Consider the following 19,081-nt stretch of genomic DNA (forward strand, 5'->3'; position numbering starts at 1 on the left):
AGGCCATGCTGGTTGCCAAGCAACCAGATTTGGATCACGTGACTAGGGGGAAGTGTACAGCAGTCGTAAGCGCAAGGACCGGTCGTAAGTCACCTTTTTTTCCCAGCGCTGCTGCAATTTCAAATAGCCGCAAAATGTATGATCGGTGAGTCAAGGAACATGGTTTGTTTTCATCCAGGTTTCTCGACCAAGCCAAAATTGCTGGCTCCCTACAGCATACCAAGCCAATGGCATTGTGGCTTAATGCAACATCTGGACTGCCCAGCCTCACTCCTGCTGCTCCCCATTGGGGATGGGTGGGAGTTGAAGTTGTGTACCACACCTCTTGGCTGCTTATTGCTCATCCAGGACCCAGAGTGGCGAACCCTTTGCCTTCTCCAGATGTTGAGCAATTACACCTCCCAGCCTCCTGGTCATTCTGGATGAAACTATACTTCAATAGTGTCTGGGAGTCCCACCCTGACACACATCAAAGGCATCTGGACTGCTGCTCCCTTCTCAGCGCTGAGCAAAAAAAGCCAACCCTGTTTTCTTCAGCGGATTAAAGAGCACCAGATGTGCACGTAGGTTCCATGCCACATCTTCACCGGCCACAAAGCCGGGTCAGGCTCACAGGAAAGGCCTTTGTTCTGCGTTAAGGCACAGCTGCCAAGAAAGCAAAAAAATGACACTTGCCCATGTAGCGTTCCCTGATGTTCAAACCGTCTCACACTCACACTGTGGCTGTCCCTGTGTGTGCGTGGCTGGGGTGGGAAAGCCTTTGGAGCGTGGAGAACAGAATCCCGGTCCCTATCCTGTAAAACAAAATGCCTGCGGGCCGTGAATTCTGGTTAAAATTAAAAATAGACTGCCGATTGCAAAACGTGACATTCCAACTTGACTTCCGCTACTACTCCAAGGCAAAAAGCAACAATCACATGATGCGGTTTGCCAAAATCCTTCGCTGCAAGTAGGCAGAATATATACAACCTAGGCCTGCGTATCATCATACGATCTGCAAAAAAAAAAAAAAAAAAATAGGAGAGCCCACACCTTTTGGCATCAGCTCTGGAGTTTGTCTACATTTCTTTCCTTTTTCCCCCCTCCTTTTTTTTTTAATTCCCGCCGGCCTGAGATGACAAAACCGGGGAGTTTGTCAAGTTGCAACATACCCAGCCAATTTTTACATTAACGGTCACTAAGGGGAAACCTAAGAGCTCATTTGGGATTCCCAGCAGCCACTTGGCCTCAAAACAGCGATCCAAGGGAACCACAATTATGCGGATGTAAAAGTCACCTCAGTTACCCCAGCCCGTTATTTGGGGTGAAAGGGGACCCTGTGCATTCGGGATGGGATGGAATTCCAAAATACAGTAAATCCTTTTGGATGCCTCCAAAACGTAATAAAAATTTCCCCCTGCTGCTCAAGAGGAGTTGCATTTTTGCTTTGTGTTACTTAACATTTTATTCGTTGTATTGTAATAATTCCTATGTCATGTCTATGGAGAGTCTCAGTCATCCAGGGCAGAGTCCCCCCAAAGTTTCTAGCTTTCCAGACCGGGGCGGGGGAGGGGAGTGAGGAGATGGTTCCGTGCGAGCGGCCGGCGAGCACGCATGCAGATCCCTTTGCGCGAGTGGCGTGCACACCGCCTGCCACTTGCTTAAATGGAGCATGTGCGTTGCAGGCTTGCCCACTGCTTGTGCAAACGTGCGCACTCGCCAGCTGTTCCTGCGGCCCGGTGGCAAACCTCTCACAGCCCACTAGTGGGCCACGGCCCACAGGTTGGGGACCTCTGGTCCAGGTGATGGCTGCCCCTTTTTTTAAAAGCCAGCTGGCCTTTTTTTGTTTTTGCTTCAAGACATTTTGCTTCTCATCCAAGAGGTTTCTTCACTTCTGGCTGGTGGAGGATGGAAGGATTTACGTTCCTTGCAGTCCGTCTGTTCATTAGCCAAGGAGGATGGAATACATCAGCGGTTCTCAACCTATGGGTCGTGACCCCATTTGGGGTCGATCGACCATTTCAAGGGGGTCGCCAAGCAAGGCTGTCTGCCATTTTTTTGTCCGCCATTTTTTCCCCCTTTTCCGGCGGGTGCCTTACCTCCCTTGGGCTGGGCCAGCTGGTGGTCGGCCTGCTCCGTCTCTGCCGCTTGCCAGCTACACCTCGGCTGGCGCAGGGGGCGGAACCACGCATGGGCGGCGCTCCCGGGCAGGGAAAGTCCTCGACTTACGACCGGTTGGGGGTCGTGGCATTAAAAAGGTTGAGAACCACTGGAATACATCCTTCCCCCCACCACCACCATTCAGTCAGAACTGAAGAAGCTTCTTGGATGAGAAGTGAAATGTCTTCAGGGAAAAATAAAGTCCGGTGGCCTTTTGAAAAAGCACCTTTGAGGCTCCTTCTCTAGGTTCAAGATATCCACTGGTAACATAATGCCCGCTGTGGAAAACAGCATTTCGGTTTTAGCGAGTCCACAATTGTTCTGTGTGTCAAGTCATAACTTTATGCGTGACAGACTCGTGAGGCCGGCGTGATGTGCAATTAGCTCACAGGGTGTAATAAGTTGGGGGTTTGGAGTCACTGTGAGTTGTGGTGGGGGGGGCACGGAGGGAGGCTCAGCCAATTTCACTGTATACAAGTTATACTTTGATAATAAAGGTTCATTCATTCACGGGAGATTAATAGTGTCGTGTACTCATGAGGTACGTACTCATTCCGTTCCTTTTTGTAAAATGCAATGCATTTAGCTCTCGGGGATGTGAGGAATGACTATTAGGGCCCAGGTTGAAAGGAAATTCATTAAGGGTAAGATCCATCTTATTTAATACTAATTCAACAGAGTACCCAACAGAGCTTTTTTAGCAAAAAAAATAAAACTAGTAATCTCTGACAGATTAATATAGACCAACAATCAAGTAGTAAACAAATCCTAATCAAGGGATTGCAAACTTAAATAAACAGTAAACAACAGCCTAATCAAGGAACCATCAAAAACGCTCTCACCAACACTGACAGGGCAAGCCACTTGTATATAAACAGAGAGCAAACCCCACTCCCTTCCAGCACTGATGATGTTACCTAGTTGGGTCGTGAAACGTCTGCAAGAAAACAACCCAGCTCAGAGAGCACCAAGGACCCCACAATCAAAACATCAAATTTTACACCTTCTAAACATGTACCTAGATAGGTACAGGGCTGAGAAAAGTGCACTGGACGGATGCCCTTAAAACACGCCTTCTTAAAATCGTGCCATTGTTCATATCTGCTATGTGGATGAAGCTCACAGGCCAATGAGATCCATCTTATTAATTCACTTCTGCACTGCTGTACCTGGAGAAATTCCCATTTTGAATTTACAGTACTCTGAGGTCTGATATAAAGTTCAGTTCCAATTTCTGTAAACTGAAACGAAGACCATCCTAGTTCAGACAAAACAATGTGTGTAAGGTTCCAATTAAGCAGACGGTCACAATTAAAATAGTAGCAAATGGACAAAAGGGGGGAGGGGTTGCACCCCATGTCATAGAAACCCAGACTAACATTCATTGTTAACCGAAATGCCATCCTTTGGGAGTTCACATACTCATTTGAGAGCCAAAGTTGAAGCCACGAACTGTCAAATGATACTAATAAATAATTATGTAAACCAGCTTACAGTCTGAATTTCATTGTTCAGAATTTCAGAGTCAGCAATCGTGATTACAGAAATGCCCAGATCTTCACACAGCCTTGCAAATAACCAGCTCAACCACATATAACCCGACACAATTCGTTCTCTCTTTTAGGAGATTTTTTATGAAACACTCAATGAGGTATTAAGTAAAACCGTCCAATTTGGCATTAAAGAAAACGGCAAAATTTATCTGTTTTGCATGTGATTGAATAAAGCTGTACAAAGCCACATTCGGTCAATCTCATTAGAGATAAAACATATTTTCCCTGGGCTGAGGATGGATAGCAAAACAAATCTGGAAATCATTTATCATCCACTGAAATTATAGATAAAACCTATACAAGAACGTTATCTTTAAAAATGGAAACATCCAATATTGGACAAAAAGAAGAACTGGGTTGACTGGGTTCATCCTTCATGCAAAAGACCTGGTTCGCTTTAGACCTGGTTTATTGAAAAAGACCCCATGGCTCCATTCACACATCAAGCATAATCATAAAAGATGGCTTGCAAACCACCGTGGTTTGGTTCATTCCACAGGCTAAGCCCGAACTACACCACATTTTGACATGAACCCTGCCTAGAATCCTAGAAAAAGATCCCCAAGGAAGGGAAACAACAGAGGCTTATCTTAATAGGAGCTCACATTTCTCAGAATCTGTCTTCAGCTGCTGAAGAGTTATTCAGCCCACATAAGAAGTCAATTAGAGTTTCATGATTTTTTTTTTCGGTGTCCATTGGGACAGCTGTGGTGATGTATTTTGCTGTTGCCTTGCCCTGCTGCTAAAACAATGCGGATGACAGTATATGAGATAATAGCCTGAACTATGTAGACCACCTATCCATTAACATGGCATATTGGGCCGAGAGCTCATCCATTTCTTTGGGGTGTTATTTTATTTTATTGTTTGAAAGTGTTGCTGGCTAATTTGCCAGAAGGGAACAGCGGGCTCTTATTGCTGAAGCAATTGTCCGTTCTTTTGTTTTTGAATTCCTTCCAGTGCAAAATATCTTCAGCATTATCCCAAACAAGTTATTTAGCTGAAAACGGAATGACAGCAGTGGGTAAAAAGTAGCTTCGTCCTGGGCAGTGGTGGGATTCAAATAGGTGAACATCCTCTGTGTGGATGCCACTTCCGGAAGTCCATTCTGGACCTTGGGCAACAAAAAATTAGCTACCGGTTCTGCCGAAGTGGTGCAAACCGGCTGAATCCCACCACTGTCTGTCTGTCCAGCTGAATCCCACCACTGTCTGTCTGTCTGTCTGTCTGTCTGCCTGTCTGTCTGTCTACAGTGGTGGGATTCAAACAGATGAACAACCGGTTCTCTGTGTGGATGCCGCTTCCGGAAGTCCATTCTGGGCCTTGGGCAACAAAAAATTAGCTACTGGTTCTGCCGAAGTGGTGCAAACCAGCTGAATCCCACCACTGTCTGTCTGTCTGTCTGTCTGTCTGTCCAGCTGAATCCCACCACTGTCTGTCTGTCTGCCTGTCTGTCTGTCTGTCTGTCTACAGTGGTGGGATTCAAACAGATGAACAACCGGTTCTCTGCGTGGATGCCGCTTCCGGAAGTCCATTCTGGGCCTGGGCAACAAAAAATTAGCTATCGGTTCTGCCAAAGTGGTGCGAACAGGCTGAATTCCACCACTGTCTGTCTGTCTGCCTGCCTGTCTGTCTGTCTACAGTGGTGGGATTCAAACAGGTGAACAACCGGGTCTCTGCGTGGATGCCGCTTCCGGAAGTCCATTCTGGGCCTTGGGCAACAAAAAAATTAGCTACCAGTTCTGCCGAAGGGGTGCAAACCGGCTGAATCCCACCACTGGTCCTGGGGCTTCGTTTTTAGGAAAGAGAAGTGAAGATCCAGAGGTAGAGTTAAGCATCCCCAATAGACAAACTCAGATAAAAAGCAAATTCAGCTTAGGTTTGGTAGATTTATGGCAGGGGTTCCCAACCGGGGGTGTTCGCACCCCATGGGGGTGCGAGACGATATTCCAGGGGTGTGTGAAAATTTGGGTTTAGAAGTTTCGAAATTATAGTGTATATGCATAATCAGGAATTACTTTTGTAAGGGGTGCGAGAATATTATCAGAAGCGTTCTAGGGATGCGGGGTATGAAAAAGGTTGGGAACCGCTGGTTTATGATTTTGGTTTCTGAGAGTGATGCTCAGTGGTGCAAAGTGAAAAATTGCAAATTCAGAGATTTTGATATAGGCTCGTTCTAGTCCTTCAAGGCCACTATTGTGCACGCAGAATATAATGTGCAGTCCAGACCAACTATCTATAAATAAAGGTAAAAGTTAAAAGCTTGCCCTGTCCAGTTGTTTCTGACTCTAGTGGGCAGTGCTTATCTCTGTTTCTTCCAGGGTCATGTGGCCAGGATGACTATATGCCAAAGCACACAGAACACTGTTACCTTCCCACAAAGTGGTACCTATTTATCTACTCACAGTTGCAGGCTTTCAAACTACTAGGTGGGCAGAAGCTGAGGCATGTAATGGGAGCTCACCCTGTCCTGCGGCACTATGGTCTCGAAACTGGGCAGTCAACTTCCCAGCTGACCAGTGTCCTTAATTGCTGAGCTATTGCCCCCCCCCCACCAGTTATTTTCTAGGTGGACTCATGACCCAGTCATCCCAAGCTTGCTTCCTATCCAGAAGATCCCTTTTCGAAACCCAGAACCACCAAGTAGGGCTGGAAGGAAAGATCTTGACCTACAGGCTCAGATAAAACCTGAAATTGGCTAGGTTTCTGCTTTGCACTAAACCATGGATTGCTTAATAATAGTCTGCTGAGTGAACCACTAAAGGTTAGCCGGTACAACATGTTGAGGAACCACAGTGGCTGTATTTATACATAACAATTCGCCATCATGTGACGTGTTCGGTTCTGACTTAGAAAACACACCATGGCTAAGAGATGTTTTGACATATGAGATGCTTTCTCTAATCTGTTTTCCCCTGCAATGAGTTCTTAAAACAAAGAACAATGTTTAACTAAAAATCTACATAATATATAAAGAAACATGCAAATCAACTAACACCACTTTCTTGTGAGAAAGACCCATGCATGCCATATTATGCATCCTTGAGATCTTCGCTTCATATTTGTCCCAGAATCCAATTCCTCTTCCCACCCCCACCTTTAGTTTATCCTTATTAATAACTCTGGTGCTACATGGTAACACCTCCTCCCAAAGTCCAGTTTGTTATAGAAGGTAGTAATGAAAAGACAGTTCAAAAGCATAGAAGAACTTCAGAACATTGAAAGATTTTACAAAGATCTTTGGTTAATGTTGCAGCAAGGACAAAATAATAAACCAATAATAAACTAATATTACTTAGAGACTACACCTTATGATACGTTCTGAATAGCAATTGCTATTTACATCATTGTACACCTGATCACTAGTCCAGATAACTTGGATTGTGATGGATGAAGAGATCAGATAACATCAATCCAATCATAAAACCAATGTTGTAGGGAAAATTAGAGAAAGGAAACATTATTTTTGTCCCCTTGAGCTCCTAAATAGCAGGTGGGGAGATACATCTAATAAACTACTCAGAAGTCTCTGCTATCAAATTCTGCCTTTTGAAAATAGAAACATTAGGAATTCTCTGTGGGACCTTTGACACACAAACACTCGTATATTCTACAGCTAGTTAATCACATTTTGGCTCCCACCACCATTTTGTACTGGAGAATATATTCTGAAAACAATTGGGTTCAAAATTATGGCAACCAGATACCTTGAGGAACGGGGCTTCGTGTATGTGTCTTACCTCCAAGAGATATTCGAAGCAGGAATTTCAGCAAATACAATTTATCTCACTCTACACAGTAAAGTGCACTTACTGAAATCCATCTTCTGCAGAATTGCTGAAACTGCTTTCCACGTGAGCATCTTAGCCAGGAAAATAACAATAGTTGAACCAAGACTCTGGATCAAATGTTGCGCAGATCTTCATCATTGGTGACTTATCTCCTTACAGACCAAAGCCAAGATGGTGCAGTTCTTAAAATATCCAACTAGAAAGACACAGAAAGCTTTCGTAGAATCACCAGAAAAACTTGAATTTTGACTCTCATGAAGGAAAGATGATTAACTATTTGGGAGAGAAAACTGAAGTAACCTTGCTTCAGAGTTCATAATATTGTTGGAAATTGGGTATGTTGATCCACAAATATTTTTGTTTACAAGGTACAGACGTTTACCAGTGAAACAAAGAAATGTTGCAGAGTAGGCTTATAAAATCAATGAGTTTTGAAAAGCAACCTTGTATGACTGAAATATTGGCCTGAGCAATTCATATTCAACATAGGCCAAATCTTGACTAGAGAAGGAACTGAACTGAGTGCAAGATTTTATCAAAAGCTGAAAAGCTTCACGTAAAAGGATATCTGTGCCTCAGGAGGGCTAATGGAAATCTTAAATTATGTGTGTATGTATCTCACTTTAAAAAAATCATATAAGTGGATTAGTTCTCTGAAAGCTTCTGTTAAATTCTCAGGTCTACATGGCAGTTGAAGGCTAGATTTAGTATCCTGCCAAGTTTCTCCATGATGCAGAATATAACAAAGGCTAACATTAAACCAGATTAAATTTTAATTCCAAACTCGACTGAACCAAAAATTTACAATATGTATTTTGGAGAACAAGTGTGACACAAATAGAGAAGTGGCAGAATGCCCAGATATGCAGAATTTATTTATTTATTAAATTTAAATAAAAAAAAAAGATATTCAGGTCATCCTTTACTTCGGATGACTTGACAGACATGTCCAAATAAGTCTTCTTGGGAACAGTATGGAAGTGGTTTGACACTGTCTTCTTCTGGGATGGATTTTTGCCATCTCAGATTAGTTTGTAGCCTTGGGACTTCCTGATTATCTCCTATCTAAGCCGGACCCTAGCACTTTGAGATCAACCAAAGCTGGCTGGATGGTGCTTAGCTGTGCTTCAAGTATTGTAACTATTGCAGAAAAGAGAACACTGGAAATTTGGTTATTCTAAGGGACCAAGAGATAAAGTACGGCGAAGCTTAATTTTGGAAAGTAAGACTACTTTCTGTTTATTTACCGGCTCTTGAACTGCCCTTCAAAACATGATGTTTCTTGTGATGGCTCAAAAAGAACAATAAATGTAAAGCATCACCATGTGGATACGGCTGAAGGTTTACCAAAATGCTGAAGATTATACAAAACAAAACAAAACAAAAATGGAAGAATTCTTCGTATTACCCCAAATATCTAGTTTGTATTTTTTTAGAGGCTTAAAACTCAATTTTTATACGAGATATTTTCATTGCTAATCAGGGACCGTGGGTAAAAAATTCTCCTGGCACTTTGGAGAAAAATCACAAAGAGGAGAACTCACCACAAGCTGTGTTCTTTCTTGAAAAAGAACATTCCATTAGCTCTGCACATTAAAAGATTCCAAGGGCAGGTGAAGGTTTTCATACGAAGAATTGATGGCGAGGCAAAGGTTAAAAATCCAGAAATTTAGAGACCTCCATCTTCCTTTAGGGAGTAAAATAGCTAAAGTAACTACTTTAAACAAACTCCTTTAAATTGAAAAGACAAGTTATTAGAATTAAGCCTAGACAATTGTGTTCTTACCTGATATTATTCTCAAGATCTTCATAGATCAAGGTTTTGAATAAGTCTTTTCAAGATCAAGTGGAACACCTTCCAGCTATACAACACAACTAAAATTTATAATCCATTTATCCTGAGAAGCTTCTAGGTAGGGGTTGCATTATCAGTTTTCTATATAACAATTTGTTGATTCAACAAGTATTTTATTTTAAGTGGTTGTACCCCCCAAAATTCAATTTCAAAGACTTATTAAAGCTTATACCATAATGTAGTTACTCTTTAAGCTGCCGTAGGCTTCTGTGGGCTTTGTTGCATTTGATATTTTTTAAGAAAAAAAAGACAATTCTGTGTAACTGGCTATCATTTTTATCTCTTGAAATTGAGACTTTATTTACAGGACTGGTGGGATCATTCTACTTCCTTGCTTTGAATCTCCATCACATAAGCTTATGAAACAGAAAATGAAAGCCAGATCAAATCAAAATGTTTATTATGCCCTTTGGGTCAGAGAACCCTACAATAAAAGTACATAAACCTCAAGACCATTATTTAAATTCTTTACTAATATAGACGGATTGAAAGCACCTACAATTCTTCAGTGCATCCCATACCTGGGGATAATTTGATTGCTGATGGTTTAGATGTAAGCTTTGCGGCTCCACAGAATTTAAAGCTTTTTTTTTTCCAGTGGGTGTTGTTACTGTACAAATAAAATGTGGGTCAGCCAAATTGGAACAATGAATTAGGAGTTCCCCGAGTTTCATCCCTTTCAAACTCCTACTTGACCGAAGAGTTGCAGCTGCAGAATCAGGCCTCACATTCCTTAAAACAACATGTCAGTTGTGGGAATAGGCGTTCCCGTCTCTTGTCTCTACCCCAATCAGTCCCTTGCTAATGAGGTGATTCATCTCCGCGGGAGTGTCCCACTGATGTAGCTGAAGTAACATCCATGGTATTGGAGAACAGGGATTAACAATGAACCCACCTCACTGTGGGAACAACACACACTTCCACGTTCATCTCACTTAGCTAGCAAATATTTCGAAGGCTGTTATTCCGGTGCTAGACACTCCCGTTAATTTTGACCAAAACCTTTTGCCCTACCTACAGCAATTTCATGCCAGTTTAGAAGGGTTAGTACCACTTTGTAATGTCTTAACACCACATTTGGAATATTGCATCCAATATTTTGGTTGCCACTATATAAAAAAGATGTTGGGACTCCAGAAAGAGTGCAGAGAAGAGCAACAAAGATGATTAGGGGACTGGAGGCTAAAATATACGGAGAACAGTTGCAGAAATTGGGTATGTCTAGTTTAAGGAAAAGAAGGCCTAGGGGTGACATGATAGCAGTCTTCCAATATTTGAGGGGCTGTCACAAAAAAGAGGGGGTCCACCTTATTCTCCAAAGCACCTGAAGGCAGAACAAGAAGCAACGGATGGAAACAAATCAAGGAGGACCAACATAGAAATAAGGAGAAATTTCCTGAGTTAGAACAATGAATCAGTGGAACGGCTTGCCTTCAGAGGTTGTGCATGCTCCATCCCTGGAGATCTTCAAAGATATTGGACATCCACTTGTCTGAAATGGTATAGGATCTCCTGATTGAGCAGGGACTTGGATTAGAAGACCTACAAGGTCCCTTCCAACTCATTATGCTGGCTAGGAATTCTAGGAGTTGAAGTCCACAAGTCTTATAGTTGCAAAGTTTGGACACCAAGGTTTAAACCATGGAAAGCTGAAGAACTGCCTGCTTAAAGGCAAACAGACCTGGATCTGCCAGAGAGAGGCAAAATGGTGATGGCAAGATTTAAATTTGTAAGGTGGAAAATTAAATGGATGCTTATTCTCTCCTTCGCATTTTTCTTTTCGGCGGCCTTCAAACCCAGAGATTTTATTCACAAGCCATGCTAAAAAATTTTTTAATCCTGTCTTATTAAACATGTAGCTAGGGAAAGTTACATGTGTTTTTCAATTTTTGGAGCAGCTCTTGGTTTTTCTTTTAATTTGAGACGTCTATGGATTGGTTAGAAGCATGAGAAGGACCCAGAAACAAACTAGGGAGCCATTGTTAATCAGAAGTGTAAACTCAAATTTGGAGAAGGCAGGCTGGTTTACTTCTCTATCATCACAGAGTGAACTTGCCAGAAAGGTGACTTAAGAAGGTTCTGCTAACCTGATTCTTTGATATGTTGTTTAACACACCAGACATATGACACAGCACTTTCAAAGTTTGGATTATCTTGAAAACATGATATAAAATACATACCTGAAGACCGTCTTCATGGGGAATAGGATAATGCCAACAGTAACAAGATACGAAATCTGTGAGTAATTTTCTTTTTATACTGAAATGAAAAATCAATGCTGCTAACATGAAATACACTTGTTGTATGCTTGTTATTTTCTTCGTATGTTGCCTTGAGATGGTCTTGCCAACCACCGGGAGGTGATAGAGTGCCATGAAAACCACTAAATTTGTTGAAAATTCACAAAGGTTTAGGTCAACTGAAAAAAAGAAACCCTTCCATGCCCACAAACTAATTAAAGGCTATGCTAAAGCCAAAGAATTAACAAAGAACCTGCAGTTACTTTCTAAGACAAACCAAAATCCTGATTGGATAATGATAGTGTTGCTCTCAGATTCATAACTTTTGCAATCATCATGAGAAAAATCCCTTCACTATGGGAAACTACATTAAACTGGAGCAGTTGGGAACCACCCATCTCAAGTCGTTCATTTCTATAGAGGTAATAACAATTGTAGAATCGCATGAATCTGGAGTTTTTTGACTGGATGCTTCCTTGAAATCCAGCACATTTGGCTAAATATATACTTGCTTGTTGCTTTCAGTTAAAAAAAACCACTTTGTGGATTAAAAAAAAATGACTGAGGAACTACTGATTTGTTCTTTACAACTTACAACCGTTCGTTTAGTGACCGTTCAAGTTACAACAGCACTGGAAAAACTGACTTGCGACCGGTTTTTCACACTTACGACAGCTTCAGCATCCCCGTGGTCACGTGATCCAAATTTAGGCGCTTGGCAACTGACTCGTATTTACGACAGTTGCAGCGTCCCGGGGTCACGTGATCCCCTTTTGTGACCTTCACACCAGCAAAGTCAATGGGGAGGTCAGATTTACTTTACAAACGTGTTACTAACTTAACTGCATTGGTTCACTTAACAGTGGCAAGAAAGGTCATTAAAATGAGGCAAAACTCACTCAACAACCGTCTTGCTTAGCAACAGAAATTTTGGGCTCAGTTGTGGTCAGAAGTCAAGGAGTACTTGTATTCTTACTTAAATGGAAATAGTCAGCGCAGTTCCCTTCTCTCATGCAGGATGGGAACAAAGCTCCTACAAGCGATAGGCGAGTCCCAGCCTTCTTTGGTGCTACCTGCCAGATAAATCTTTCTGTAAAAACCAGCTGCTTCAAATTGGCAGATTTTCTCAGCGTTTGGAGATGGGAAGTTCACAAACACAGTAGAGGGAAACTTGCAGAAGAGTCAGCTGTCTCCATCTTGTGGACAACGATAGTAACCCCGTTACTTGGCTGCAGTGCTGATTTCTATGCAATTGTGACGCTTTTCAGTTGTCTATAGCAGGGGTCCCCAACCCCTGGTCCATGGACCGGTACAGGGCTGGAGCATGCCAACAACCGGTCCGCACAAACAAGCAAAGCCCCATCCGTGGGATGCAGGCAGCACACAAACCCATCCCTCTCCAGTGCGCGGAAAAACTTTTCTCCACGGAACCGGTCCCTGGTGTCCAAAAGGTTGGGGACCTCTGGTCTATAGGTATTCATTTGTTTTCATGGTTTTGATTATTGTGATATTGTTTGCCACCCTGAATCGATCCGATTGAGATGGACGGCTATAGAAATTGAGTCTGTCTGTCTATCTAAAAAAAAGAAATATTAAGTCACCCAAAAAAAGACGGTCAGCTTTAGGAGGGGGGAGAGAAAGGTTGACGGTTGCTACATTCGGCCCACGAAGTATTTGCTTTATTTTTATATAAATAAAATGTAAAAACGGCATTGGACCGCACACTAATCATGAGTGTAAAAATAGATAATTTCCTGCAACACAATTCAATATTATCCCTCGCCATATAAAGAAAAACACACACACACCAACACACACATACAGAGAGGCAAATCTATAACAATAAAGCCAGATATCTAAGAGGTTGAACTCACACTTAGGTATTCGTAACTGGACTGTTAATGTAACAGTCCAAATATAAAAGAAATAAGCAAAAACACTCATAACACCATCACCACAGGCTTTTCTCCACACTTTTCATTTAAATATATTTAAGTATCTCTTCTCTGAGAGTCTTCTGATGTTGAGGACTAATCGAAGTTGATCTGCGGGCTGTCAAAGCCACTGTCTTGTTGACAATCCATCACCCTGTGTGTGTGTCTCCTTGATTGTAGTGAATGATAGTTTTTTCCTGCTGCAGAACACAGCACAGCGTTGTTCGGATGGGCCCTAGCAGGACCTACGCTGTCCAAGTGTGCAAACGGAGTACAACTCGAACTCACAGCCAGATGGCTTTCAGTGCAATTTATGTTTTGATTCTTGGTAAGTTCCTTCTCGTTACGTCCACCCGGACGCTGCGAAAAAACAGAAGCCTGTTCCTTGACCTGGGAACGGGTGTTGGTCGTGGGAAGCGCTGAATGGGAGTCTAGAGGCCCCGTGGAATATATTTTTCGACCAGGATGATGCTGAAAGCCACCACTACCGTTCACATGAAAAGCCTCACTTAATAAGCTCCAGTCAGCAGAAGACCCTTCATCTCTTACTGGGGTTTCTTGAACTTCAAAACCTGGAGTTTCCCCAGATTTTGCCTTCCACTGTCTAGTAGTCTGGCTACCTCCAACCTCCGTTATTCTTGGCCTTTCGTTTAGATACTTATACTTTTCGCCAGCGGTTCCAAAGTCAGAGCCATCCCCTGCAGCGGGATGAAGACTTTGAAGCTTTCCTTGGGACCCGTAAGAGGAAGCATTCTGGAATGTTCCCACCCTACACGGTAGACCTTTGTTTCCAAGCTCTTCCTCGCCGAAAGCTTCTGCGGGGGCGGCACCAACTGAAGACTCGTCCAGTTGCTTAAAAGCTTTCCTGACCATCTGCGTTTGAGAAACTAGGCGCGACTCGCTCGCGGCATCAAGCTGTGGCTGCAAGCTACGAGGTGTGTGTGTTTTGCCCGTGTTTTCATCATGTGTTTGATTTTCTTTTGGGGTTGACTTAGAATGTTGAGTGTAACTCGCTTTAGATTCTTCAGCTTTGGAGCTTTGGGGTAGGACTGCAAGGCGACACGGAAAGCAAAAAGAAATTAAAACAGGCACATCCAAACTCCCTACCAATGAACTCAACATCCTCTAGGTGGTGAACATTACGTTCTCTCCTTATTAAAAAAAAAAAGATGGCATGCATGAACATCAGACATGGCAGTATACCTGAGTGTGGGGTTTTATTTAGTGCTGAGTTCCGAACAGGAGTTTCTAATATTTTAGCCATTGTAGCAATCTTGCCAGCAGCACATATTATCTTCTTTTCAGCCCTGCAAAAGTAACACGTTGTTTTTTTTTAAAAAAAAAAATCTTTAAAAAGCCTATCTAGTCAACTAAGAATCCAAGCAAGAAGAGAAACTTTTGAACTTGCTTAAAATTTTGAAGAAAAAATGATTTTGGCTACACAGAGCTCCCTTTTTAGCTTTATAGCCATTCAATTTTAGGGAATTTGTGACGTGCTGGATGAACCCACGGGTCTGTAGGAGGCAGAGTGAATGAACAAATAAATGAATAGAAGAAGATTCTATCTGTTATCTTCTATTAAAAAGATAACAGATCTCTTTTCTTTTTCTGTCTCTGCAGTTCACCTGAAATTGTTGTATACACTATACCAGGGGTAGGCAACCTTGGCTCTTTTATGACTCATGGACTTCAACTCCCAGAATTCCTGAGCCAGTATGGCTCAGCTTGGAAACCTCTCCCTTTCCCCTCAGCATGGCTGGCTCAGGAATTCTGGGAGTTGAATTCCACGAGTCATAAAAGAGCCAAGGTTGCCTATCCCTGCACTAAACAAACAGAGCAATATAAACCAGGAAATCACACACAAAAAAACCCCAATCCACAAAAACACCTTGAGGTTCCTCATCCAAGGACTTTGCTGAGAGTTCTCTTCCCATCTAACATCATTTGAAATGCCTCACCCTTCATGCTTGCCGTTATCCACCAGAAGCTGTTGAAGACAAATAAGATAATATTTGCGCATTTTTCGGGCAGTCTCCTGCCGTTCCCTTAAAACTTCAGCTTTTATAATTTCTGCTGCTCTCTCCTTACTTTCATGGATGTAACGAAGCATGTCACCTACGAACAAACGACACCAATTTATATTTAGCGAGGCACATAAACCATAGATTCGCAGTGGACAACGTTCACTGTATCTGTATAGTATTGATTTATACAAAGAATAAGGAACTGTACCGAAGTTCCTTATTCTTTGGTGAGAAGGCAAGGAACAGAGAAGGGGCTTATCCCATGTATGTAGACAGGATCAGAAATTTTTTCCCCCCTCTTTCTTCTAAGCTGCTCACCCTTGGTACCACTATAAACACCAGTAGACACTCAACAAGACTTGAAATATGAAGAAGACTAGTAGTAAATAACGTATTAGAAGATTCCATACCATACATGGCAATGCAAAAAGAGAAGGTCAAAGAACACGAGGCAGACTCAGAAGAAGATGGAGAGACAATTTCAAAGACACACTACAACAAGGGTTGAAGCTGCCAGAAGAGCAAGAACGAGAACTCGACACCCGAAGCAGTAAAAGAGGAATTAAAGAAGAGAAGAACAGATCAGAATTTTCCCTCCGTCGCAAGTTTAATAATAATAATAATAGTAGTAGTAGTAGTAGTAGTAGTAAAGTTGGAAGGGACCTTGGAAGTCATCTAGTCCAACCCCCTGCTCAAGCAGGAAACCCTATACCATTTCGGACAAATGGCTGTCCAGTCTCTTCTTAAAAACCTCCAGTGTTGGAGCATTCACCGCTTCTGGAGGCAGGTTGTTCCACTGGTTAATTGTTCTAACTGTCAGGAAGTTTCTCCTTAGTTCTAGGTTGCTTCTCTCCTTGGTTAGTTTCCATCCGTTGCTTCTTGTCCTGCCTTCAGGCGCTTTGGAGAATAGCTTGACTCCTTCTTCTTTGGGGCAGCCCCTGAGATATTGGAACACTGCTATCATGTCCCCCCTAGTCCTTCTCTTCATTAAACTACTAGACATCCCCAATTCCAGCAGCCGTTCCTTATATGTTTTAGCCTCCATTCCCCTAATCATCTTTGTTGCTCTTCTCTGTACTCTTTCGAGAGTCTCAACATCTTTTTTACATCGCGGTGACCAAAACTGGATGCAGTATTCCAAGTGTGGCCTTACCGCATCCAGTTTTGGTCACCGCGATGTAAAAAAGATGTTGAGACTCTCGAAAGAGTACAGAAAACAAAAACAAGGCTGAACCGATTATGTCACTCCACCTTCTTTACCACTTACTTTTAATTTTGCTCACTGTTTTAAGATACTGGGAACGCATCTCTTCCAAAGCTTTTCCATTACACGAACAGCAAGGTCTTGAGACACAGCCTTCTGAGGACGACCTGGAAGCACAGGAAACGGGATGCCCAAACCGAAAATGAAATGACAACTGCCCAGAGAAGTTTAGTATTATATTATAATAAAAGTTATTATTTCTCTTGTCACGTATGGGCTACCTGGGAGGAATGTTGACACATTTCAAATCATCAAGTTGGTTCTTCATTGCAGAATTTTCTTCCAGGAGGGCTTTCATAATTTTTTCATTCTCTAAAAAAGAGAGAGAGAGAGGAAAAACCCTTGAAGTGTTACATTTAATTTGGTGTTACATAATAACCCAGCAATTTTGTTTTTGTTATGATTTAGAATTCCAATTGATTGTTATTCTACTAGTGACCTTTTGGGTTACTCTTCTAGAAGGCTGTTACTTTTTGAACACAAAAGCTGTTACTCATAAAATTCACTGGTATTAAAATATTGTAGTTATTCCAAGGTTCATAACGAATACAGGACAAAACAATTCTCTATTGGGTGTAATATGATAACTGGGGAAAATCATACAGAACTTAACATCAAAAGTATTAATAACATGACTCTGGCTTGGCCAATAGCAAATGTCCCCATCCTTGGAAAGAGTAATTAAAATCCTGGGAGAATGAGAGGTAATTATTTTTACAAAAGCTATTTAACAAGTCCGTTGAAAACCTAACTGCAAGTGATATAATTATTTTCTATAGTAAAGCATTAAGTTAAATTAACTACAAAGCTTTAAACAAATGTATCGGAGGCTTATTTTACATGTCAATATATTATTAAATCATAGAAACATCAAGTTATTATATTGTGCTTATAAGAATAAGGGATAATGTTTATTTCACAGATATGTTTTCAGAAACCTTAAACTACATTAAGGATAACGGGATTTCTATTTTTATGTATTTAACTGGCATCAAACAAAGAATCAAATTAAGCGCATGCACGAATGAACTAGTTGTTCTTATTCAACATCAACATGTAAAAGTTAACAGACCTTGGGCTTGTTCAGACTTTGTTTTTTGTTCCTTCACAGCAAGCTGGAGATGCCTGCAAGCTTTGTCAAGTTTCTTTTTCAAATCCTCACATTCTTTTTCCTTTTTTTCCAGCTGCTGTCGATAATGCTCAAAACAAATCTCGTCTTGTGATGACATATTTCTTTTTTTACATTTACAATCTGCACCAACAAATGTGAAAAGTTACTGGTTACTTTTGGCTGACCAAGCAACCAAAGAGAAAAGATAATCCTACCACCACCAGGTTGTAGTTATTATGGACATCTTAGCTGTTGTTTTAAAAGAAACTTTTCTGGAAGCTGCAGAGTTTCACCAGGAATGCCCATGATCTATGTGTGTGTTCGTTTCCTAACAATGAAGAATTAGTAGTGAATTTGAACTATTATTCTCAAGGAGTCCCAGTTACAAGGTCTGTAATTCTAGGTTTACAGTATACAAAGTCTCACCGTACACTTATGTAACCTTTAGAAAATCACAGAAATGGAGACAATATTATTGACACCCATCAGAAAACTGCCCAGGATTACAAGCTCAGTACCTAATGAAGGAGCGCTCTAGATTTTACTTTATAAAGATGTCATCCAGCGCCTAACACACCTTATTTCCAGAGTATTCTTTCACATCTGTGCAATTTTCTATCTAAACCTGATATGTCCAATCTTGGCAATTCTAAGACTTGTGAACTTCGACTCCCAGAATTCCCTGGCCAGTTGCCAAGGTTAGTCCTGCTCTCAACGGTCTCTCTATTGGCTAGCACAGCTGAATGCGACTAGGAAAAACTGAATTTATGTGTTAGGTAAAATAGAATCAAGCAAGATTCCAATTAAAGCGAGAAATGGATGCAATGTAATACCAAGATCTATTTCAGTCTCCTGCAAAGGTGGATATTTCCTTAGTATCCGCTGTAGTTCGACTTGCTGCCCAATGTTATACGTGGAAGGCCTGAATTTGTCTCCAGGCTCCCCTTCACCGTTCTGCATGCAAGAGTCATCCGAATCTTTGAAAACGGAGCCCAGATGTTCATGTTTCTAGAAAGGAGCACACAGACAGAAATTTTACACGAACAGACAGCAATTCAGAACCAACTCTTCAAATCAATCTTGCGTTCCAAGAAAAAAAAAATCCAACTTGCTTACCACGTTCAAAGCAGAGAAGACGCTAGTTTTCTTCCCAATAAAGGACAAAAGTGG

At 41.7% G+C, this 19,081-nt stretch overlaps 1 protein-coding gene across 1 annotated transcript in view; it reads right to left on the reverse strand.

Moving 5' to 3' along the window:
* Positions 1 to 2,642: 2,642 nt before the first annotated feature.
* Positions 2,643 to 19,081, reverse strand: part of CEP152 (centrosomal protein 152) — a 39,940-nt gene continuing 23,501 nt past the window's right edge. The window contains 8 exon segments of the mRNA XM_029284185.1: positions 2,643 to 2,747; positions 14,062 to 14,561; positions 14,716 to 14,819; positions 15,471 to 15,627; positions 16,804 to 16,907; positions 17,022 to 17,112; positions 17,873 to 18,091; positions 18,745 to 18,919. Of these exon segments, the coding sequence (XP_029140018.1) occupies positions 2,643 to 2,747; positions 14,062 to 14,561; positions 14,716 to 14,819; positions 15,471 to 15,627; positions 16,804 to 16,907; positions 17,022 to 17,112; positions 17,873 to 18,091; positions 18,745 to 18,919 (1,455 nt within the window).

The sequence above is a fragment of the Protobothrops mucrosquamatus genome, unplaced genomic scaffold (assembly GCF_001527695.2).
Source record: "Protobothrops mucrosquamatus isolate PMUCROS unplaced genomic scaffold, P.Mucros_1.0 scaffold415, whole genome shotgun sequence".
NCBI classification, from domain to species: domain Eukaryota; kingdom Metazoa; phylum Chordata; class Lepidosauria; order Squamata; family Viperidae; genus Protobothrops; species Protobothrops mucrosquamatus.